This window comes from Amblyomma americanum, chromosome 1, assembly GCF_052857255.1.
Source record: "Amblyomma americanum isolate KBUSLIRL-KWMA chromosome 1, ASM5285725v1, whole genome shotgun sequence".
Lineage (NCBI taxonomy): Eukaryota > Metazoa > Arthropoda > Arachnida > Ixodida > Ixodidae > Amblyomma > Amblyomma americanum.
Genome location: NC_135497.1, coordinates 179,708,068 through 179,733,487, shown reverse-complemented (window position 1 = coordinate 179,733,487; position 25,420 = coordinate 179,708,068). Strand labels below are relative to the sequence as shown.

General features: G+C 48.7%; 1 protein-coding gene across 1 annotated transcript in view; it reads left to right on the top strand.

Moving 5' to 3' along the window:
• Positions 1-19,112, top strand: part of LOC144114270 (transmembrane protein 170A) — a 46,125-nt gene extending 27,013 nt beyond the window's left edge. Inside the window, exon 4 of the mRNA XM_077647889.1 lies at positions 8,875-19,112. Coding sequence (XP_077504015.1) covers positions 8,875-9,005 — 131 coding nt within the window. The 3' untranslated portion in view covers positions 9,006-19,112. The remainder of the gene's footprint in view (positions 1-8,874) is intronic.
• Positions 19,113-25,420: the final 6,308 nt, after the last annotated feature.

Below are 25,420 nucleotides of genomic sequence, written 5' to 3'. Positions count from 1 at the left end.
TGGGCCGTCTTGCTAGCAGTCAATCGCTTTGGCATGGTAGCGAACGCAGTGCAGCTTGTCGAAACAGTGCGCCAGCTCAACCCCACTCAGCGAAATGCGGCAGCCGAAGAGCGGTGGTTACCAGAGCTAGTGCGCGCGTCTTCGCGGGCCGCCGCTAATTCCCGCGAGGAGGAGGCACTTGAACTTCCTTGGTTGTCCAGTCCGCTGGCCAACAGCACGCCTCTCAATTTGGTGACGCACGAACACGTGATGCACGGGCCGTGGGCAAACGGCCCGTCATGTGAATCGGCCTTAAAGGAGACAGTCCACATGCCCTTGGCCATAGCAGATTGGCAGTTGAGTGGGTGTGTCACCAGAAAAAGCTTCATTTCTTGATATTTTAGGTGATAGTGGGTTGGTTGCATCTTGCTTTAATTTCGTGTGTCATGTCAGACTACAAATGGGGTGTGGGCCAGCATGTACAAAAGAAACTTTCTTTTCGGTTTGAAGCATTTCTGAAGAGTCCTTATTGTTGCTGTTAGCACAGCTGTAATATGTATATTGTCGAATGTGGCAGTGCTGCTGCAGAGGTCAGGCATGCGTTTGGAGTACCCGCTCTCCAAAGCAAAGTGAGTGCTGGAATTTTTTCTCAACCTGTCTGTTATGTCCTGTACCTTTTCTTATGCAGATTTTTCTGTTGCCTGCCAGTTATTTAGCTGCCCTGTAGTATTATTTTGTGATGTATATAGGTCTGGCAAAAATATCCTTCTTTACTAATAAATGCCACATTGAAAAAGAAACTATCTTAGCATACTGGTCAAATTGCCTACTGCTGAGAGCAGATTAAGTTTGGCAGTCTTATTCTTGCTGAAACCCAAATTCCTTCTCTTTTGACATTTGCCAGTTCGTCATACAGTACATTATACGTGAACTGAGTTTTGAATCCTAAATGCCATCTTATATGGGATAAAGAAATAAGTCACTAACCGCATTTGGAGAGTTACCCTGTTGACTGGGCCAACAGCTGATGCGTTCAACACAAATCACAATGAAAGCACATTAAAAAAAACAAACTCATGGAATGGTTACCATTGTGTAATGCAAGATTCAACAACAGCTGTTGAGGTAATTATTCTTCCGCCTCTTTCAATGGCTGCCACCCTCCATTTGCACATTCCTTCACTCTTGCCATGCCCTTCTCTTTCCGCGGTAATCACCTCCCTGTTACGCACTCTACTATCACCATACTCTCCTTCCACAGTAACCATCCTCCTTCCGCAGTAATCACCCTCTGAGTGGTTCCCATGGCAGCCCCTCTCCGGTTGCACATTTTTACACTCTAGCTATACTCTCCTCCCTAAGTAGTTGCCACCCACAGGGTGGTAACCACCCTCCGGTGGTAACCACCCTCCAGTTACACATTCCTCTGCTCTTGTCAAACCCTCCTTCTTGAATAATGACCACCCTCCGCGGGTGGTTCACATAACCACCCACTGATTATGCGGAATACTACTACTACTACTACTACTACTACTACTACTACTACTACTACTACTGCTGCTGCTGCTGAAAGGGGGTTTGTGCACAAACAAAACAGGGGATGGAGTTTACGGCGGTTGATACAAAACGGTGAGCAGAACGGCAGGCAGCACAGAAGACGGCCAGGCGTTGCTCAGCGCGCAACTTGCGCACCGCAGGCCGCCTGAAGACGTCGGCGAAATTCCGCTTGAAGGCAGACCACAATGTGATGTCAGCCTCGTGGTTTCGGTACCACAGATTCTTAACCTCCATGAGATAGAAGATGACGTTGTTGAGTTTGAGAGCGTCGTCCCATTTGTTATGGGTACTGACCCGCTCATACGAGGCTAACCAGTCCGCGACGTCATGGTCTCCGGTACCGCTGAATACAGCAGGATCGCTCTGGCGCAAAGCTCCAGTGCAGACGACGGTTGGTGGCAGTGCGGCAGGACTAGGGCCAGAATCTTCAGGCATGGTGATGATGGAAGCATACGGCTTCGAAGCTCAAGGACGGCAGCAAATCCGCACCTCCACCAAATGAAAGGGGGCGTGTGTACAAACAAAACAGGGGATGAAGTTCATGGCAGGCGACACAAAACGGTGAGCAGAACGGCAGGCAGTGCAGAAGACGGCCAGTCCAGCCGAAGCGATCTCATGCAGCGCTGTGGTGCTTCGTCTTCATCGGCGCTTCGTCAGTGATCTGCCTAGGCGGCATCAGGTGCGGCCATCACGGTTCGCTACACTACTACTACTACTACTACTACTACAACTGCTTACTCCGGCAGGAAACCCAGGAACGGTCGCTTAACAGCTGTTGCTGTAAAACGGCACATAGAAATAGGGCAAGCAAGAGACTCCTGCTTCTATATGCACTGTTTCAGTGTGCTAGCACTAAAACCCCCAAACTCAGAATTTTTTGGATGGTTGTCTGTCTGAAGCCTCTAGCAGATGCCCACCAGCCACAGTGGGCAGATGGTAACACCTGCCCACTGGGTTGTGAGTAGCCTGCCAGTAGGCTTTATTGCCAACTATGCGGAACGCTTTATGGCAAAACGCTCTATGGCCATAAGTGTATTTCGAACCCATGGCACCGCAAACAGACCAGCTTCGCTGGCCACTGCATTCCACGACTATGTCATCCTGAATACCCCGCATGTGTTGTCAGTTCGAATCCCTGTTCAAGCTAGCCTCCAACTTGGCTAGCACATGTAAACTGTATGCAATGAGAAATCGTATGACACCGCCCGGAATGCTGTATGACAAATGGTTGCGTCACAGTTTTGCTACAAATGTCAGGAAAACTGGCACCATATTGAGTTGGGCCAGTGGGGAGGAGTTTATATAGACGAATTACATGTATATGATTGTCTGAAGTGGCAGTGCTCGACTTGCTGTGTGCGTCATATGGCCGCATGATGATGTCACCTTATTTTTCTTGCCATGGCTGGGATTTTTTGTACCATCTGCGAGTACAGACACTAACTCGCACACGCCGCTGGCTTTTCTCGCAATGACACTGGTAATGCTTTTGCATTAAAATACAACTGCAGGGACATAATGCAGCTTATACAGGGTGTCCAAAGTTAGGCTTTACAGATTAAAAAAAAAAATAAGAGCAGTGCACAAAATTTATTATTGTAATTGGGTTATGTGGTAGGTAGCCACAGAAAGGAAAATTGTCATTGTAACCTGAGTAATATTGTAACCTGAGTAATTAACTAAAATTCATTAACTTGTTATTCACTGCAGTTAGCATGAATGTTTATAATGAAATTTTAGAAGTGATGCCATTCAAAGACTATTCAATTTTGTACAATGTGGTAATGCGCCTGTCAAAGTCAAAAGCGGCACTACGTCTTATCGTCCACTCTAGAAGCAATTTGTTAAGAAAGCAGAGCTCGCCCCACGCCACCAGTACAGTGATTCTTCAGTTTCGATGGCCAAGAACGAAAAGTTATCTCCGTTGTCTGCAACTCCTCATTCTTGTCAGGTGGAGTGCCATATGCAACAGCTACATCACACCACGGAGGTGGCTTATGCTGAGTGCCGCAATTTTGCATGTGTAATTTCACTGCTTGGGCTGAAATTTTTGACTCGGGACACCGGCGTGTTACTAAAATTGTACAAAATAGAATAGTCTTTGTATGCCACTGCTCCTAAGTATTCAGTATAAACATGCAAGCTAACTGCAGTGAATGAAAAGTTAATTAATGAATTTCAGTTTACTCAGGTTACGATGACATTTTTTCTCACCGTTTGTGTCTGCCTGACCGCATAACTTATTTACAGTGACTTGTCTACTGCTCTTGGTATTTTTTTTTATCTGTAATGCCTGTCTTTGAACATCCTATATTTTTTTTTGCATGCCTTCCCTAGTCATTCTGGCTTTGATTTTCTGTGTTTGTTGACTGACCTATTCTTACTTTCTTACAGTATTGTTGAAAAAGCTAGCTCGTGTTGGTTTTGTTCATCTAGCTGGCATTTATTAAGCCACCTGCTTTTTCAATTAGAACAACAAAACCGGCACAGATGTTTATATTCTTCCTGTGCTCGGCTGTTCAGCAGCATAGTTTTTTACATAAGAATATCTGCATTTGTAACATGAAACCTGATCAAACCCAATCATTTGTAACATGAAAGAAAGAAGAGATGGGAGAAAAGAATTACAGTTTGAAGATGCTGGTAATAATGGGTTCAATTTGCTGTACCCAGGAGGCCCAAGAAAAGTGAAGTAGCAAATCTAGATTTTATTATGGCTTGCAACTGAAAAAAAAAGTAAAAAACCAAATTTTCAACTAGTAAACAGTTCTACTTACTGCTTGCTGGAGGTAATTTGCATGCATGACATGTTCGCATAAATTGGTTGCAAAATAAAACACTGTGCCCTGAATTAAATGACAAGGTTTTATAATAGGGTTACCCTATCACTTACGGGGATAGGAGAATAACTGGCCACCAGTGTGCACACGTAGAACCCAAAGGCCTAAAACTGGTGAAATAGCGTGGCCCCCTAACGTTGGATAGGATCAGGCAACATAGTGCCGTCAGTTGAAGTGAGGGCTGCTCATCTCGCCACTAATTTGTCATTGCCACTTTACCGTGTCTCACATTTGTGGCACATGAATGGTGCATGAAGCTGTTTGCGTCAAGATGCCACACCACATAAGTCTAGCGATCAAGCGCGACAAATTTTAACATTTTTTATGGCCTTGTTCAGCTGCTAGGCTTGGAGAGTAGGCTCTGTTTGATTTCCATAGAGATATGATTTCAGAAAGCACATAATGTTTGAACAGGGTGATATTTCTTACTTTATAAAACGGGGTTACTAGCTATTTAATTTTACACAAAGTTGCTTTTATTATATGTTACTGCTTTTTTTCATGTTGACCTAAATGAAAGGGTGAATAAAATTCAGAATATTTAGTATTTAGCCCTTCAGTTTTCAGCCAAAATGGTGCTACAAGCGACTAAGGCCATACAGATGTGGCAGGCCCCCTATTCTAAAGCTGTTGCAAATACACGCCACAAAGTCACGATACGCAGTGCGAATAGGGGCCTGTAAGCTTATGTCCCCTATTCTAAAGATCTCTGATAAGGCAGAAATAACATCAGCAGTCCTGAGCTCAAGGGCTTGCGAATAGTAGGATCTGTCTTTCACTTCTTGCAAGTAACTTTGATGGGCATTGTTAATCGCCTTGTTGAATGTTCAGCTACACAAAAGCACAGTGGACTTTCGTTAATTTGAACTTCGTTAATTTGAACTCGCTTAATTCAAACCTTTTTTATTTGAACTGACACTTTTGTTTTGTCAATGTAAGGTGTATTAAAAAGGCTGCCTTTAATTCAGACTCTGCCTAGCTGGAATCAATCAGATCCTCGGTTCCCTTTGAGCTTGAAAGCATGCATTGCCGTAGACTGTGCAGTATGAGTGAGAAATGTGTTATAAAATGGAGGGGCACATAGCACCTTAAGAAATGGCCAAAATTAAATCAATAATGAAAGGTAAGGTTGGGGTTAAGGCATGCAGGGATTTAGGGGCATGGGAAATAACAAAAAACACTCCAAGGAACCCCAGGGGTTCAGCGGAACCCAGTTTGAGAACCCCTGGTTTACAGTTACATCTATTAATGCATGCAGGTCGAAAACCAAGCACATGCCAGTAAATTAAATGTGCATATAAACTCTCACCTATAAAAAGGTTGTAGTCATTGCATAATGCATTTACGGGAATTCACAGCCATGGCATGTTTATAAGACCCCCGTTAGTATGGACAACTCGAGTTATGGATAGTTTTTCTGGAGACCAGTCTTTTTCTAAAGTGTTAATATGCAAACTAGCTGTCCGGATAATGGACAGAGTGAAAATACACGGAGTCCATTGGGGCCCATGTATTTTTGTCCCATTAATATGGACAGTTATGAGGACAAAATCTTGCCTGCATCTTCCAGATGTTCCGCCCTTTGTGTTTTAAGTGACGAACACTAACAATAGACAGTGTGAAAGTGCAAATTCTGTAGTGGTGACCTCTTTGCACGTGTGTGTGGTTTCTTGCTTTACAGTGGCAAGGTGCCCAGTCTACATGCATTCACATTTGCAGCATTGCATGAATGGCTGCAAAAGAAATTCTCTCTCTGCATCTTGTGCTACATTATCACAGAGTTGGAGTTTGTACAGTCATATTAGAAGATACAGAGTCGATCACACTTGTCTAGAGCGCTCGGGCGGTGTAGAGCGCATAGGTGTGTCGCTCGCATGAAAATGCTTTGCAAGCATAGTGGCTTGTCTACAGTTGTCGCTGGAGTATTAAGGCAGAAATCGCACTGATTAAATCAAATGCAACAAACACATCACATGAGAAACAATCGGGCATGAGCCTCTGACGGCCACAAGGGTCAGGTACCACTTCATGCTGCTGCCTCGCGGATTGTTTCAACACCGGATCGTTAAGAAAATCTTTCGCACGAATACCTGTTTGACTACTCAGCGTTCCCATGCTTGCCTGCAAGCCTCGCTTAAGAACGAGAACTATAGATTTCGCGTGGCTACAGTGTCGGCAGTATCGTGCTCTGTGGTGAAGAGGCGTTAAGAGACGATGCAACTTGCGGCCCAAGGGCTAAACTTCAAAAATTCTTTTCTCGCTTTAAACAAAAATTACCTCGATAAAAATTTCAGAAATGAAAAGCAATAAACCGTTCTACGTAACCTGCAATTGTTTGTATTTTTACTTGGACCACCTCAAGGTGAAATTAACGAGTGTTTTTGGCTCAAAACGCATTTTTTGCAACCTTAGTATTTTTTTTACTTCTGTGTACGCAGTTTCATCACCTGTAACATTTATTATAGGTACTAGACATCCGGAGGAATAGAACGGCTATTTCCGAATTTCATACTTTTTTTTCTATTTTTAAAAAATATTTATGCCATGTAAAACTGCATGCTCCGAATAATATTGAAAGACGGAATCTGTGCAAATGTCAAGGAAAAAATTTTTAAAGTGTTTTCTAAAAATTTGAACTTGTTATTAATTATTGAGCAGTGCCTGCTTTCCCGCCTTTTGTAAATATTAAAACTGCCCTCACCTCACGAATAAATTTTTTTCAGCAAAAATGTCTCGGGCTTTCTTTACTCACATTACGATAAGTTTCCATGAATTTTTTTGAACAAATTGGAGATGGCCGAGCGCAACGCCTGGGACGTTTGGCGTGGAATGACCCTATGATTTTTATGCTTTTTAATCCTTGTTATCTATGGTGGAACTTACTCTTGGCATAAGTTTGAAAGGTATATTGTAGAAGTTCAGGCCGGAACGCAGGTATTTATCACAGTATTATTGACATCTTTGTATGAAACACTGCCCACGCTAGTAACGTCCTGCTCCAAGGCAGTTGTAAGCTCTTAATGGCTGCTATGAAGTTAAATGTTTTTTCCGGTGTACAAACAGGCAGATAAGTGCAGCAGTGATGCAGCAGTGCACCACATGGGATTGGTAATGTATGCAACAAAATAATTGTAAGAATTTAAGGATATATTTTTTATTACAATTATTTTACAAAATACAAAAATTGCTAAAATATTTTAGTGGTAAAGAGGTTCTTTGTGCAGCCTGCTATTTCTGGATTGTTTACAAAATATTGACCAAGAAATAGAGCAATGTGTGTCCTGCTAAAAATAAGTGTTGTCAATAGTGAATTAATTTTGCTGCAGTAAACAACACTGGAAAAAAATAATTATAGAAATATTTTCGATTAACCTGACTTGTACCTGAATCTGAGCCGAAAAAATAATGCCAGATTTTTAGCCCCCGAATTCTGCTAAAGAAAGCTTTTGCAATCCTCAGTGGATTGTTTGAATGCGTTAGCAGCCAAACATTTGTTATATTCGAGGTTGACATTCTGAAGTTCGTTATATCCGAGTTGGTGTACTTAGGTTCATTGTATCCGAAGACAGCACACGAAGTTCGTTACATCCGAGGTCCAGACACAAAAGTTTATATATGGGGTGGCATACTTAGGTTTATTATATCTGAGGTAACACACAAAACTTTTTTACATTATTAAGGTGCCATACAAGGTTCAGTATATCTGATGTAGTATACTAAGTTTGTTCATAGCCCACCGTGGTAGATGGGCCGCCTACCACTGGCTGCTGACAGACGATGGTTGCCAATTTCACCTGCACAGACCTCTCTAATGCTAATGCATTAATAAAACCTGAAAACGAAGGGTTTTATGTATATGGCAGCCTTCCCGGCTCACTACTTGTGAGAACAGCTGTGCAAAGAAAGGTAGACGATGCAAAATGTGAGAATAGATCTTGGGGTGCGGTGCAAATGTGCATATCTTGAGCTGATGGCTTCATCCTGGTGGTTTGATGGGAATAACGCGCTACACACGGACAAAAACGACAACTGAAACGACGAACACAGGACAAGCACGTACTAAAAACTGAGATTTATTCTGGTATGAGGGCACATAAATACATTTCATGCACATGCTCAAATCAATCAATTCATTGCCACCAACTGTGTTGCGTGCTCGTTCTTTTCAGTTGTTAGTACACGCTTGTCCTGTGTCTGTCGTTTCAGCTGTCGTTTTTGCCCGTGTGTAGCACTTACTCCCATCAAATGTACAACCAACTAGCCCACATTGCTGCCTTGCTTGCATCCTGGTGGTGTTTGGGTACATGATATTAACTTGTAGAAGTATGCGTATGATGCAAGAAAATGAGAGGAATGCGTGAGTTTACTCACATTTACTTGATATTGCTCTGCATTGAGTGTTATACTGCTGTATCTTAAAGTGGCTTTTTAAACCCATGTTGCTTGCAGTGCACATCCTTGATCGATGCTCATTTGGGTGTTACATGCCTCCATGCAGGTGCAGTGATAGCAGGTGTGTACCGGGCAGCTCGGTTTCACATGATGCCCTTCTACGCACTGTTGTGGGGCTGTGGGCAGACAGTGTTTGCGGTCGTCATGTCCTACACCCGAGTCCTGGCCACCCTCTGACCTTATTTCCAGCCAGCTGGAAATGCCAACCCTGGGTGCCAGTGTTGTGCACTGCAGAGTAGACTGCTGCAGCATTTGCCCCTCATGCAGCCAATTCATTGGCTCGGCTATGCAGCTCCACATTTTGCCTGACCAAAGCCTCGAGCTGCTTGCACTTTTATCTGTTTGCATGTCCTCCTACAATTTGTGTTGTTCAAAGAAAGGGCTGTGTCACTCTTTGCGATTGCCAACTGACACAGCCCTGCGGCTATTGATTCTTGGCGTGACGTTTTTGGTCGCATGGCTGTGGTGTTCTGTTCATGGAATGTCAGTTTTTACAGATATTTTTAACGAGCTTAAAGTAGGTTTTTACTTTTATTTTAGTGCATTAGCCCATATTTTGCCATGTCAAAGGCAGGGCTTAGCACCTGCAAGTGTATGCAGCCAGAAAAATTTTGTGTAGAGGCTGGTGTGCAGTTTTAACTATGCCTGTTGAACTACATCTCATGGCATAACCTTTGCTTACCATTCTGATTGCCTGAATGAGACATTGGATGTGGACAGCTGTGCCTGTTGGTGGTGCGTTGTGGTTGACACTCTAGTGGGAACACCACCCCAAAAGCTCATTCCTTTTACAGAAGAATGGCTTTATTAGTCAATTTTTTGTGAGCGTTTAGACAGACAGTATTACTTTGTACAGCCAGGTCTGCACCAATATGGTATAATGCTACTGCAAACAATAGCATAGGGTTGCTGGAGCATGAACTTGCCATGTTGGTGTCTGTGGCTGCATTCAATGAAAGCACTTGTTTAACTGCTGAGTCCACATGAAGCTTGTGTTAGTGTTATTATTGCGACTGTGGGTACAGAAAATATCAACTATCGTGAGATATATTGCTGCTCATTTGTCCGTTATCCTTGCTGTCCATAGGTACATAAGGTTCTCTCTCTTTTGACCGTTAGATTTTTTTACCATAATTCCCTTTGTCTCTGGTGGATGAGAAGTGTTGATAGCTTTTGTCTGCATGATCTCCATCAGTTTTTTTTTCATGGCATTTTTCTTTGATAAAGCATTTTGTGATGAAGTTTTAACTGCCTTAAAGGGGTCATGACATGGTCGTTCTTCATATTGCAGTTTTGTGCTTCAGTAACTAATGCAAGATCTTATGATTCAATTTCCGAAATTTGGCTGCCCTGGACGCACTGTATTTTCCAAAAAATATGATCGAAATTGAGACCGGGAGACTCCTTTCACCGGCAGCGACCGCCATATTGAAAGCTCTCGTGACGTCACTAGCACATGCACGGAGCAACGTCGTCTGCTCTCGTTGCTGCAATATGTGCTGTGAGGTCTCATTCCCCCCTGTACTTTCGCGGGTGATCGAAGTAGCAGTCGTCCTCCATATATGAATGACTGGTACCGCAAAAGTGATAATAACAGTAACACAGTTTTTCTTCGGTATAGGTAGCGTCCGGTCACACTATAGGCCGATGCGACGGCGATCGATGGTCGGTGGGCTGATTGGTATGCAAATGCCATCGCTGACGCACTGGTCTGTCACGCTAGACCGACGCCGCCGCCAACACAATCAACGATCGCGTATCGTAGTAATGTTAAAGAGTCAGCTTAGTGGGAACCAGAAGGGAGTGGTAAGGGACTAGTTGGTATGACATTCTATAAACTTAAGAATTTGAAAACTTATCGGACCTCATGCTAGCCACGGCGACATACGTGATGTGCGTGCAGCGAAGACGTGGTTTCATTCGGTGCCTGCGCATAGTACCGATCGGCAAGGGCAGAAAACGCCGCACGACTGTGCCGCTCGCCGCCGTTGCCTGGGCTTGTGCGGCCGAGCGAAAGCTTCACGCCCGGTGAGGCGACGGCCGGAAAGACTGCTCTTGTGTACCTTATCGGTATCGAAAAGAGCGAAACAAGCGGCTACGTATCATATCTTCACACTTTGTTACTAATCAGTGAGGAACTTTTGCCATATTCTTGAATTTCGGTTGACGGTGGACCGCCGGCCCCTTTCGTGACGAGGCCTAGCGAGTACGCAGGATTCGTGTGTGCGATTTCAGCGATTGTGGAGAGCGAATTCGCAAGTTTTAGCGCCTGCAAATAGCTGTCGAGTGTAGTTTTGGCTACAGTGCCCTCAAAGCGACGACTGCCTACATCGCAGGGCGCGAGTACAATAAGGAGGAAGTGCCGATATATGTGACCCGGTCTGCATAGCATGTGCAGAAGGCAGCCGGCAGCAGCCGTCGGCATCGACTGTGAACAACAAATCTCGTTGTTTTCATTAGTTCAAATAATGTCCGAACGTATTTTTAGCTAAACCGATCTAAAATTAAATGTTGGTGACATAAGAGAAAGCAGATACAATTAGCGGAAAGCGCCGGTATCCTATACGCGAAGCGTTTCCCAAGCAGGCGATATAGCATCATCGGCGCTTATTGCAGTGTTATCATGGTGTGTAAATGAGTAAAAGTGCAATTTGTGAGCAAGACTACGTAATATTTAAGATAAGGATAACCCACCTGGTGTTTTATGCCATGCAAACGAGCAGTACTGTTTGTGCACAGCCATGTAAACAACCTCAGCGCGGGGCTGCAGTTGTCGTAATCGTCGTACTCCTGGGGCACAATGCGCACACACAGCAAAATGCTGTACTATTATTTCGAAGCACTCATTTAGACAGCGGTGACTATTCATCGGTGCGGACAGTGAAAGCATTGGAGTCACGTAGGGTTTTGCAATTGGCTAGGTTCCTGCAAAAAGGTTCTATGAATGGAAGGAAATGTATGTTCGACTTACAAAGGCGTACATGCAGTGCGGAAGTCGTCGCACTCGGCACTTTTCTCTGCTCCTTTCGTGCCTCAAGGTTACTGTAGTGCACCTTTTGATAATTTGAGTTTAATTATCGAGCGATGAATAGCGGACAAGAACTTGGTAGCTAGCTACAAAACACCGCGGCTTTCACGGCTCACATCGGTGAAGGCATGCACGGCACGTGCTGCTTTTCACATACGGGAGCACTTGGCTGCTCAAGAGAGACCACACTTATAACATACGAAGAGCATGCTTCTAAGCGTAAATAATAAAGCAGGGGTCCATCGATTTCTGTTTCCTCAACAATCGAAAAGTGGGCACCACGAGCAAGTCCGCTTTCCCAAGGATCACTCAGCTCGCGTACTAAGTTGAAGGCTTCCCAAAAGAGAACACGGAAAATGCATTTTATTTCGCTAGGCTAAAAGAAAAAAACTTTTCGAGCGACCTCTGTCTACGGTGTGCATGCAAGCACCTCAACAGCTCGCAGCAGACGACGCGTGGCGTGTATGCGCTCGCGACGTCAGCGATCAGAGGTTGCCAGACCAGCAAGCAGTTCGCAAAAGAAACGAAAAAAATTCGTTAAAAAAATATTTACCGCACAGAATCAACTGAAAATTGGGGGAATTTAATTTAACCTGTTGGGAATTAAAGGCGATAAGCAGGGTATGCGTGAAAATAGGCTGTCATGGCCCCTTTAAAGAGGCGTAACGTCTTTGAATTGCAAAATGGTGGTGTAGTGCAGGGTGCGTAAGAACAAAATATTGTCACGTGCTTGCCACTCGTCTTTCGGAGCAGGAGAGAGTTCACTCGAAGCACACGACAGATGGTAGCCAAGAACTCAACGATGGACTTCAAGGGTGCGATGTCTGCCAGTAAGGTGTAGAAGATACGAAAGGCCACACGGTTGAGAGAGTGCAGCAGCAAGCTGCACTCCAAATTCTGTCGCTGGTCTGCCATCGGGTTGAAATAGCTATTGCACAGCAGTTTGGCCAGTTGCAGTGACAGCTGTAGCTTGTCGTCGGCCATCAATGGCAACAGCTCTTTCAGTTCAACGACATCCCAGAACTTGAATCCAGGTATTCTCTGTGCTACCAGCAGAAGGGAGACATAGGACATCTTAACAAGGCAAACATCCTCCAGGCACTCCTTGTTCTTGGCAATGAGCGTCTTAAGCAGTGTGTGAGCCTTTCGGTTCCCAGCCATATAGGACAGTCCCTTATTGACTTGTATTCTTGATTCCATGGAGTTCATGTCCTTGGCATTCTTGCTGATCAAATCTTTTACAAGAGCCTTTCGTTCGTCAATGGGAGTAATTTCGTAGAAGTCAGTCAGCACTCTTAGGACACCTTCAACTGCCACTACTCGAACATCAGGACAAGCGTCGCACAAGAGTTTGTGCATCAGTTTAAATTGTTCCACCAACTCTTGCTGATGATTATGTTGTGTACTCTCCACAAGTGGGAACAAATCGAAAAATATCTTGGCAGCAGAGTGACGGATCTTGTAGTGCAGGGCATTCAGCTCATCCACAGACTCGTCCACAAGTGCCAGTATGTCAGCGGCACGATGCATGTTGCACAGCAGCACGCATGCCTTGGCCTCCATGGGTAGAGACACAGGTGCACAGTCCTCGGATCCAGTCAAAAAGCTTCGCAGCAATGACAGGCAGCGCATCGACATGTTGGTCACTTCAGCCGGTGGCAGAAAACTGGCGACAGTCAGCAAAGAAACCTGCACGCTGAGGCTTTCAGTGGTAGAGAGCAGCTCATTCACAGTCTTCTTCATGAGAACCACTAGATTCTTCCAATGTTCCTTAAGCTCATTGCAGGCAAGCTCCTTCCGTGTAGCTAAGCTACTATAGGTGATGGCCACTGTTTCAATAAGCACATGTGCTGAAAATTGCGTCATGGGGGTTCCGCTCACAATGACTTCAGTGCCACCTTGATTAAGGTGGGCAGAGTTGCCTGGCATAATATGTAACAATATGTTTGCTTTCACAAGTCCTGTTATATGTATGCTCATGTCGTGCAAGAAAAAAACAACTTTCTGGTCATTCTGGCCTCATGAACCTTTCTATAAATGTTGTAGAGGACATGGCTTTTGGGGTTGTTCTGCCTTATCTAGGAAATTGGCATTTATATTTCCTCAAGTATGTCACGCTGCTCAATGTTTTAAAGGGACACTAAAGTGAACTACATGTTTTGACTCTTGTGGACTGAGACTACAGATGAGCTGCAGCCGTACTGCACTGCTTGGGTTCATTTTTTAAGTGCAGAAAAGGAGTGCCTAGAAACTTCATCAGGCATCATTTTAACTGTTGCCCATTGTCAGGTATGTTCATTTGGTCATGCCAAGTAGCTCTTTTGATGCTACTAGCTAAGTAACACTACCAAGCTGAATCGATTATGCAACCTTACTGGTTGCAGTGTTTTCATGCTGATGTCATAGATATGTCATTAGTTATGCTATGCTTGGAGGTACAAACAGCCTTAGTGCATTTGCTCTCCTTGTGCAAATTGTGCGTCTGGTTGCACATAAAAAAAAGTGAGCATGGCCTGGAGAAACAACTCCAGTATCTGGATGCAAATGGACAGCGCATGAAATTGTCCTTAGTGTCCTTTTAAAGTGCTCAGCAGTTTTTCACAGGGGTGAATGGTCTTATTTTCAAGAGTTTTATCTTTCCTATGCAAGATGTCTGTAAAAATGTGTGGAAATTGTTATGCGTCAATGATGGAAAAGGCTGCATAATGGCAAGATATAATTTCTGTAGTTACTGTTGCTGCCAGGGCTTTTTGAAAAAGCACGTACAGAGGTGAACATTTGCACGTTTGGCTACAACAACTTTGTGCTACTAATGAAATACTGATCCCCCTGCCTCACTGAGTTTGATATTGAAACGAGACGACGGTCCCTCCCAAAGAATACCATGCCTGGTCGGAGAGAGCCAAGGGAACACCGCCGGCGGCCCCTAATCTTTATCTTCGACTGCGCGCCCTCGCTCCTTTGCGCGCTCCCCGCGCCTCATATTCCTCGGCGCAGGGCACTTGATCGGTGCACGCTACGCCTGGGGCATTTATTCATGTAACATCTTTCCACCAGGGGGGGGGGGAGTCTAGTGCGATGCAGTGTGACGGTCCAGGTTGTTCGAGTCCAAGGAGGCCAGCCGGAAAGTACGGCAGCCTCAAGTGCTCAAGTGATGCTGTCCCACGGCAATGGCTGCAGACTCCAGTGCATCGAGGCGGGGCGAAAAATGTCGGAAGGCTACAGCACTGAAGCAGTCGACCTAGTCAGAGAGGACCTGGCATGCTTTTCAAAGACGTTCTTGGCGGCGTCAACGCCGGCACCGTCTGGGCAGAACGCCGTTCCAGCAGTGCTTGTGGCATCGATCTCCTGCTTCGCTTTGTAGTCGACCACCAAGCCATACAGGTATTCTTTGAGCGTGGTCATGTCCTCGGCGAAGTTGATGAGGGTCTCACTGCTCGCGAGAGATGTATTGTCTGGCACCTGCAGGTCTTTGGCTACGGGCGAGTGGGGTTCTGAAATATCAGAAAAGCCGTCGCCTCTGGACAGGGACGAGGACTCTTGCGATGAAGAAGCATGTGGGCTCACAATCTTTGTGCTGGTGCCCCTCGAGATGGCGTCCGATGGAGTAGTCGATGGTGACCCACAACTAGGAGGAGCTCCCTGTTGTTCTTGCACATCTTGCGGCGCTCCCTTGATGGGGCTGCATTCCTTGAGAAAGGCACCCAGTTCTTCCAGACGAGCCACAGGGCAATCTGGATTTAGGTTCTTCTCAGGAACATAGCTTGATTTGCGGTAGGCGTCATCCCGTGGTGAAGGTTTTGAAGTGCCGTTGGATACCAAACTGTTCAGATAGATGGCAGAGCTGCTTGTAGGTGGTTATTCCGCGTACGACAACGGTGAGGGCTCCTGCTCGCCTTGAGACAGCGGTTCCAGTAAGCCGTTCACATCAAGCTTAGCCAGCTTTTCGGCTTCGACTGCACTCTGCTGGCCTCCGGCTCTTCGAACCGCTTCTGATGCTTCGTGTTCGCTTCTGGAGGCGCATCTCCAGGCTTGGCCTCTTCTAGTTTTACGTGGCAGACGAGGTCGCTTCCATGTGTACAGTCTGGAGGGACACACTTCGGAACTTGTGATCGTGCCATTCTTCTTCGGACGGAGACGACATATCGGCATTTGATTCAGGTTTCCCTCAAGTGCCGCAACGTGGGCTCGGAGAAAGGAAGCGGTCAAACCTTTTGTTGACTTCAAAGTTTGTGAGCTGGGTGAAGGTGCCTGCAGTCGCCGAAGAACGTTCCACACCGGCTAGGTTCACTCCGGTGAGCGAGGCGGCAAGCATCACATGGTGCGGGACAACTGACCCCACGCTATAGTGAACTAGAATACTGGTCTAGTGGTGCGCTCGGAGGCGCGTGGCAGCGGAGCGGCTGAAGCAACACGCCTCTCCTCGCCGCAAGGGGCGCTACCGCGCCTTTTACTAGCTCCGCGCCTCTGCCGCCGTGCTGGCCGGGCAGTTGGAACGGCTCAACACTTGCTTTTTCGCGCCTCGCTGCTGGTGTTCTAGATCCAAATTCTGCATCTGTTGACAAGCTTCATTTATTTCTGTCGCACCTGAGTGCGTGGGAAAACCAGCCTAATGGAATGCAAGGCTTTTATAAGCAAGCTGACAGTTACAGGACTGCGTGCGGCACTGTTTAGCATGTTGTCACTGTTGAAGTACCTAATAGAACGTGCAGGTTTTAGTTACCTGATAAGTAGAGTGAGCCAGGATCCAGCCGGGCATCTTATCAGGATTGTGCGCCTGTCTTCGTTCTGGCTGCAATACCCATACCCAGCATCTGAGCAGACGTTCGTAGGTATACTGTAATCTGCCTTGCATTTAACAACCTTTCCCACTCTGTTTCTACGGGAAACCTCGAGCCTGGCATCCTCATTGCCATTTTGTAAGCAGATGCTGGCCAGCAAAACTATCCACAGTGGCACGCGGGAGCTTGATGATAAATTCTAGATGCAGGCAACATGCAGATGCAGCAGGCACAGCACTTAATTCTGAAAATACCGCCATACCATATTCCACTTGTACTGTAGCATCACGTGACAGGCGGCTAATATTCTAATGGAGAAGCTTGGGCGTGTTGGTGGTGGATCATTCTTAAAACACAGCGCTAACAATTTGAGGGCACAGAAACAATAGGTAAGGGGCGATCGAAAGAAACGCGAACAGAGCGGAGCCTATAGGCGCTCCGCAGTTCGCATTTCTTTTCACTGCGCTTTTACTTCGGTGGTAGCTAAAGGACACCAGAGTCGTCCGTAATGCTTTCTAGGATGACTCTAACATCTTTTTCTTACCATCCAGGTAAAAGCGCGATCAAAATGAATCCCAACAGCGGAGCGCATAGGCGCCGGGTTGTTCGCGTTTCTTTCGATCGCGATAGTACACACAAGCGCTCATGTGTACATCTCGTCTATACGTGCTTGTATTGTTAGCGCTGTTTGGTATTGTTAGCTGCACGGTTATGTAGAAAAAAAAAAATGGCGTCTTAAAGACAGGCTGTGAAGGCTGTCTGAATTTGCTTCTAATGACCAAAGAAGCGACAGCGAACTCAAGCCAGCCCAATTCACTCGCATGAACGACAAGGGTGACCGTCGTCCCTCTGCAGGCCCCCTCTACAAATTGTAGCTGACCTGGAAAATGCTTACATGACATGCTTTAGCGTCCTATAAAGCTACATGCAGACAGTACCCTTGATATTGGTGTTTTAGGCAAAAACAGAGATCTGGCTCTCTGGCCACTGTGAAAATTTGGCAGCCGAGCTCACTGCTATAGTGCCTACCTATCACTACTTTTTATTTTACATAACAAAACCGCCTTCCATTTTTGAACAGCCGGAAGTAAAAACATTCTGAGTACCAGATAATTAGTCGGTGCGCTTAGACCTGGAAAGGACCTAGATGTTAGGGTGAAATTCCATTTCACATAATTTCGGCTGGTTGTTCGAAGATCGAGCCTGCCAGGAAGCCAACATTTGCTTTTTTATTTTACAAATATTTGCACTTACAATGCAAGCCTTGCCTAGAACTGAGGTGAAAATGTTTTTAATCGTGTGTAAATTTTTGTGAATAAAATGCATTTCTGAGGCCGATGGACCGCTTCAGGAAAAGTGCAAAAGTTATTTAGGAAATCACTCGTACAGTGCCCTCACAGATGAATCACTAGGGTAGCTCAATAGTCGCATGTTAACAAAATCAGCTCAGTAAGACATTCACCTAAATAAATTACATCCACCAGCAAAACTGAGCATTTCGCATTGCCCTTTGTCGGTAGCAGACATAGAGCGACGTGATTTTTCATCATCGCCAAAATGCTCAAAGGGGCACGGTGAGGAAAAAAAGGTGCCTAGGAGGTTACGTTGAAGTTAGTTGAAGCCAATGGCATGTAGGTTTCTTAACTAGGAGCGTATTATGCGCCCCATCGTTACAACAATGCGGCGAAACATACACAAGCTCCTGAAACAGCAATGACGGCGTCACTAGAAAAGGTTGCAGTGGCGCTATCTGGTGGCTTCTACGCCAAAGAGCACGCCCGCGCCCTCCCGTTTGTGCCACTAGACCAGTATTCTAGTTCACTATACCCCACGCTGACTGTCAAGCAGGCTGCATCGACACTTCGGGCGTTTGCGGGACAACTGGGCGTGGCAGAACAGTCACATGCATCCAATTCGCCTCCACCTCCCGGCCGACGCACCATCCTCTTCCGCTCATGCCCACGCAGCCAGCTCGGTCCTTGCCCTTTGCTCACCCATTGTCCTAACCAGTTGGTACAGCGCTGCCTCATCGCCACAGATGCCATCCTCTCGTTCCACCTTCTCCAGCCGCTCAAACAGCCGGTCCACTCGCCAATATAGGCGCTCAAAGGCAGCTTCCAGCGCCGGGGGAAGGGGCAGGCCGTTGGAATGTCCGAAATCAGCGGCGCCGTCCGCCGTGCCGTGTGCTGCGTCAGCCTGAGGGCGCCCGACGTCCTCAGCTGCTGCCGCAGCCTGTTTCCGAGCGCGGGTGGCCGCCATCCCAACGCTGCCACCAAAATGAAACGGGAAGAAGGTCCCGCCCAAAGAAAACCATGCCTGGCCGGAGAGAGCCAAGGGAACACCGCCGGCGGTTCCTAATCTTTTATCTTCGACTGCGCGCGCTCGCTCCTTCGCACGCTCCCCGTGCCTCATCTTCCTCGGCACAGGGCACTTGGTCGGCGCACGCCGCGCCCAGGTCGTTTCTTCCCGTAACAATATCTATTCAATAACAGTTTCACTCTCAGAATGTTTCTTTTAGGTTTTGATGACATGTGAACACAGAAGTAAAAATTGAATACTTGCTTGAGCAAATGCTATATTTACTAGTACGAAAGCTTACCATCTAATACACAACAATTACAAAAGCCATGTCCCATTCAGAGTTAATTTCTTTTCTTGGTGCTGTGTGAACTGACCAAAATTCAGAATCATTCTGAGGTTAATGTCGTAATCTTGGTGCAGAAGTGGCATTTGTGCTTTAGTCTTATTGTAAGACAAGCAGCTTGATGTTTATAATTTGTTGTTTGTTTTCCTGTTTGTAAAATATTTTGTAGCTCTGAATTACGCAAGTGTGAAAGGCCGTATTGCGCCTGCTAGCATGCTACATAACTTGGCGTATTGTGCTGTGCACATGTGTTTAAAAGCAACTGTGATGAGTGACTCTTCCTGACTGGAATTTACTTTCACAATCCTCTTTGCGAGGCATCTTTTTGTGTGTTCTTAAAAGCCATAGCGCATTAAGTTGTTGCACACTGTTTTTACAAGCTTGTATGGGGTTGCTATGCGTTTTTATTCCCTGCTTTGGGGAAGTCTGCTATGTCTTTTGTCCTTTGTTCATGTTCCAGGTGAAGGCCTGTGCAGCTGAAAACCACGTGCTGCACTCTTTGCTTTTGTGCTTGTGGCTTGCATAGTAACTTAAGGGTTTACGGGTAACGTGTGGAAAGAAGCCCAAAGTTAAAGGAAAGAAACGTAGTCTAGTATAAGTTTGAAATCTTTTTCTAGGAAGTCATTTTATTTGTAGGGCCATCTTGGTTCTGTTTTTTTTTATTCTTTCGGCGTAAATGAATTCAAAGTTGAGTTTTGTTGTGTACATTTTTTTAACCTCTGGGAGAAATTGTTGCCCGAGGCAAAATGTGGCTATAGGAAAGGGATTGCCAATTATTTAATACTCAAAAGGAGTTGCAGTCATGCATTGAGGCAACGATGGCTAGCACCAACTGCCATATCTCAAATTACATGCTTGTCTGTTTTTCACCAAGTGTCTGCCTTCCATGTTAGAGGGCTGAGTACCATTGCAATAAGCATTTCAGCTCCTGTGTTTGTACCTTCAAACTGACCTATATTAGTCTGTCCTAAATTTTGCTGTCGGTGGTACTGAGTTCCTTGTGTGAGTAGTGTGGTTGATTATGGGACCTCGTGGAAATAGTTATTGTGGAAAGCGGCAGCACAGTCTTGATGTCATAGCACAAGACTATGTGAGCAGTGAACTACGAGGCAGAAGAGGTCACAAAGATTACTTGTATTAAAGTGTACAGTGTGTCTCTGTCATGGGACAAGGCCGTTGTGTAAATATTGTACATAGCATTCATAGGCAGAGCTGTTCTACCAGGAACACCCAACTTGGTCAGGATGCTGTGTAAAGTGTATCTGTTGTGAATATTGTAAATAGCTGTTATGATGGTCATTGGTGCCATGTGAAGCCGATCGGTGACACCACAATGGATGGACAAGAAAATGGAACAGACTGCTGAGGCATAACGCTTTATTTTTGTCGAATAAAAGAACCCAAGAAGAGAAAAAAACTGAAAAAGAAGAAACTTGTCATCTCTCTACTATGCAGAAAAGTTTGTCCTTGTTCACTTCTTTACATTAGTTATCTGCAAGGAAAGCTCATGTGCACATTATGTGTCATACTTCTGTAGAGCTCTGAAGGAGCTCACTGCCCTGAAACAAAGTCGCTGCCGCTGCCGCTGCCGCTGCCGCTGCCGCGCTGCTGCTGCTGCTGCTGCTGCTGCTGCTGCTGCTGCTGCTGCTGCTGCTGCTGCTGCTGCTGCTGCTGCTGCTGCTGCTGCTGGCTGCTGCTGCTGCTGCTGCTGCTGCTGCTGCTGCTGCTGCTGCTGCTGCTGCTGCTGCTGCTGCTGCTGCTGCTGCTGCTGCTGCTGCTGCTGCTGCTGCTGCTGCTGCTGCTGCTGCTGCTGCTGCTGCTGCTGCTGCTGCTGCTGCTGCTGCTGCTGCTGCTGCTGCTGCTGCTGCTGCTGCTGCTGCTGCTGCTGCTGCATGCTGCTGCTGCTGCTGCTGCTGCTGCTGCTGCTGCTGCTGCTGCTGCTGCTGCTGCTGCTGCTGCTGCTGCTGCTGCTGCTGCTGCTGCTGCTGCTGCTGCTGCTGCTGCTGCTGCTGCTGCAGCTGCTGCTGCTGCTGCTGCTGCTGCTGCTGCTGCTGTCTGCTGCTGCTGCTGCTGCTGCTGCTGCTGCTGCTGCTGCTGCTGCTGCTGCTGCTGCTGCTGCTGCTGCTGCTGCTGCTGCTGCTGCTGCTGCTGCTGCTGCTGCTGCTGCTGCTGCTGCTGCTGCTGCTGCTGCTGCTGCTGCTGCTGCTGCTGCTGTGCTGCTGCTGCTGCTGCTGCTGCTGCTGCTGCTGCTGCTGCTGCTGCTGCTGCTGCTGCTGCTGCTGCTGCTGCTGCTGCTGCTGCTGCTGCTGCTGCTGCTGCTGCTGCTGCTGCTGCTGCTGCTGCTGCTGCTGCTGCTGCTGCTGCTGCTGCTGCTGCTGCTGCTGCTGCTGCTGCTGCTGCTGCTGCTGCTGCTGCTGCTGCTGCTGCTGCGGCTAGCTGCTGCTGCTGCTGCTGCTGCTGCTGCTGCTGCTGCTGCTGCTGCTGCTGCTGCTGCTGCTGCTGCTGCTGCTGCTGCTGCTGCTGCTGCTGCTGCTGCTGCTGCTGCTGCTGCTGCTGCTGCTGCTGCTGCTGGCTGCTGCTGCTGCTGCTGCTGCTGCTGCTGCTGCTGCTGCTGCTGCTGCTGCTGCTGCTGCTGCTGCTGCTGCTGCTGCTGCTGCTGCTGCTGCTGCTGCTGCTGCTGCTGCTGCTGCTGCTGCTGCTGCTGCTGCTGCTGCTGCTGCTGCTGCTGCTGCTGCTGCTGCTGCTGCTGCTGCTGCTGCTGCTGCTGCTGCTGCTGCTGCTGCTGCTGCTGCTGCTGCTGCTGCTGCTGCTGCTGCTGCTGCTGCTGCTGCTGCTGCTGCTGCTGCTGCTGCTGCTGCTGCTGCTGCTGCTGCTGCTGCTGCTGCTGCTGCTGCTGCTGCTGCTGCTGCTGCTGCTGCTGCTGCTGCTGCTGCTGCTGCTGCTGCTGCTGCTGCTGCTGCTGCTGCTGCTGCTGCTGCTGCTGCTGCTGCTGCTGCTGCTGCTGCTGCTGCTGCTGCTGCTGCTGCTGCTGCTGCTGCTGCTGCTGCTGCTGCTGCTGCTGCTGCTGCTGCTGCTGCTGCTGCTGCTGCTGCTGCTGCTGCTGCTGCTGCTGCTGCTGCTGCTGCTGCTGCTGCTGCTGCTGCTGCTGCTGCTGCTGCTGCTGCTGCTGCTGCTGCTGCTGCTGCTGCTGCTGCTGCTGCTGCTGCTGCTGCTGCTGCTGCTGCTGCTGCTGCTGCTGCTGCTGCTGCTGCTGCTGCTGCTGCTGCTGCTGCTGCTGCTGCTGCTGCTGCTGCTGCTGCTGCTGCTGCTGCTGCTGCTGCTGCTGCTGCTGCTGCTGCTGCTGCTGCTGCTGCTGCTGCTGCTGCTGCTGCTGCTGCTGCTGCTGCTGCTGCTGCTGCTGCTGCTGCTGCTGCTGCTGCTGCTGCTGCTGCTGCTGCTGCTGCTGCTGCTGCTGCTGCTGCTGCTGCTGCTGCTGCTGCTGCTGCTGCTGCTGCTGCTGCTGCTGCTGCTGCTGCTGCTGCTGCTGCTGCTGCTGCTGCTGCTGCTGCTGCTGCTGCTGCTGCTGCTGTGCTGCTGCTGCTGCTGCTGCTGCTGCTGCTGCTGCTGCTGCTGCTGCTGCTGCTGCTGCTGCTGCTGCTGCTGCTGCTGCTGCTGCTGCTGCTGCTGCTGCTGCTGCTGCTGCTGCTGCTGCTGCTGCTGCTGCTGCTGCTGCTGCTGCTGCTGCTGCTGCTGCTGCTGCTGCTGCTGCTGCTGCTGCTGCTGCTGCTGCTGCTGCTGCTGCTGCTGCTGCTGCTGCTGCTGCTGCTGCTGCTGCTGCTGCTGCTGCTGCTGCTGCTGCTGCTGCTGCTGCTGCTGCTGCTGCTGCTGCTGCTGCTGCTGCTGCTGCTGCTGCTGCTGCTGCTGCTGCTGCTGCTGCTGCTGCTGCTGCTGCTGCTGCTGCTGCTGCTGCTGCTGCTGCTGCTGCTGCTGCTGCTGCTGCTGCTGCTGCTGCTGCTGCTGCTGCTGCTGCTGCTGCTGCTGCTGCTGCTGCTGCTGCTGCTGCTGCTGCTGCTGCTGCTGCTGCTGCTGCTGCTGCTGCTGCTGCTGCTGCTGCTGCTGCTGCTGCTGCTGCTGCTGCTGCTGCTGCTGCTGCTGCTGCTGCTGCTGCTGCTGCTGCTGCTGCTGCTGCTGCTGCTGCTGCTGCTGCTGCTGCTGCTGCTGCTGCTGCTGCTGCTGCTGCTGCTGCTGCTGCTGCTGCTGCTGCTGCTGCTGCTGTGCTGCTGCTGCTGCTGCTGCTGCTGCTGCTGCTGCTGCTGCTGCTGCTGCTGCTGCTGCTGCTGCTGCTGCTGCTGCTGCTGCTGCTGCTGCTGCTGCTGCTGCTGCTGCTGCGCTGCTGCTGCTGCTGCTGCTGCTGCTGCTGCTGCTGCTGCTGCTGCTGCTGCTGCTGCTGCTGCTGCTGCTGCTGCTGCTGCTGCTGCTGCTGCTGCTGCTGCTGTGCTGCTGCTGCTGCTGCTGCTGCTGCTGCTGCTGCTGCTGCTGCTGCTGCTGCTGCTGCTGCTGCTGCTGCTGCTGCTGCTGCTGCTGCTGCTGCTGCTGCTGCTGCTGCTGCTGCTGCTGCTGCTGCTGCTGCTGCTGCTGCTGCTGGCTGCTGCTGCTGCTGCTGCTGCTGCTGCTGCTGCTGCTGCTGCTGCTGCTGCTGCTGCTGCTGCTGCTGCTGCTGCTGCTGCTGCTGCTGCTGCTGCTGCTGCTGCTGCTGCTGCTGCTGCTGCTGCTGCTGCTGCTGCTGCTGCTGCTGCTGCTGCTGCTGCTGCTGCTGCTGCTGCTGCTGCTGCTGCTGCTGCTGCTGCTGCTGCTGCTGCTGCTGCTGCTGCTGCTGCTGCTGCTGCTGCTGCTGCTGCTGCTGCTGCTGCTGCTGCTGCTGCTGCTGCTGCTGCTGCTGCTGCTGCTGCTGCTGCTGCTGCTGCTGCTGCTGCTGCTGCTGCTGCTGCTGCTGCTGCTGCTGCTGCTGCTGCTGCGGCCGCCGCCGCCGCCGCCGCCGCCGCCGCTGCCGCATTCATATTCAAATGTGTGCAAGCTATGTCACCACAACGCGGATCTCAACCATATATATTGGAAATGCCCTTTTGCCCCCTGGAGGGAAAAATTCGGTCGCTTGACCAATGGGAGGCTCTCCTATTCAGCACCGATCTGATGATTCAGACAAAGGTCGTACAACTGGCCGAAGACGCCGCCACAAGGCAGGACATTCTGGCTGTCGTTTAGGCGAGGGCCTAAAGCCTCTCAAACCTGTTGGAAATAAAAGTTTTACAATCCATATGCAGCCAAAATTGTGTGTTGTTCGGATATTACGGTAAAGCGATAAAAATGCAACGAGTTCCACTCCAGTAGTGCACGAGTTGTCGCCGAATTTCGCGTTACACTGCCGCGACCTGGATGCTATTTGACCACGAAAATCCTCGCAGTCGCCGACGGCAACAGATGGCACAGATCCTTGACAGTAACCTCGACTCGCAGACAATCAGTCGTAATTACACCAGCGGTAGCCCCATCGAGAAGGCTTCCCAAATATTCCGCCATGGGGGTACCAGCTGAGAACCACTTACCATGACATGGGCTCTACACACCGGGAATCAAATCACGAACGCCACAGCTCGCGGTCATAAAACCAAGCGGTAGTCGACGAAATGGGAACCTATCCTGTAATGAAACGTACTACGGAGACATACTTGAGCCCCTCGGGGACATCAGGAAGCGCTTTCCTACCTGCCGTGCAAAACTTGGAATGATCACTTAAGCTCCGCCCTAAGGGTATAACGCGGTAATGCAATCGGTTAATTACCATATATGCAGACGGTCGTTCTCTACTTTGCATCCAAAAATACCTGGGCATTCTACCTGGGCAATCAAGAGCTTGCGATTTTTCACTCGCAACACCGAAAACACGAACATCGGTACTGGATTTTCGGGTGAACGGGGCCTTTACCGCTATCGCATTAAGAGCTGGTGATGCTGACGCTAAACTGCTATAGAGACAAAAAGCTGTTTACCCCAGGCCCTAGCCGGAAAATTCGCTCCCCGCCTCCAACCATAGGGCTTTCAGATCACGAAATCTCGCGTGGCTTCCAAAGCACCTACCCTCCGTTCTGTGGACACCACGCTA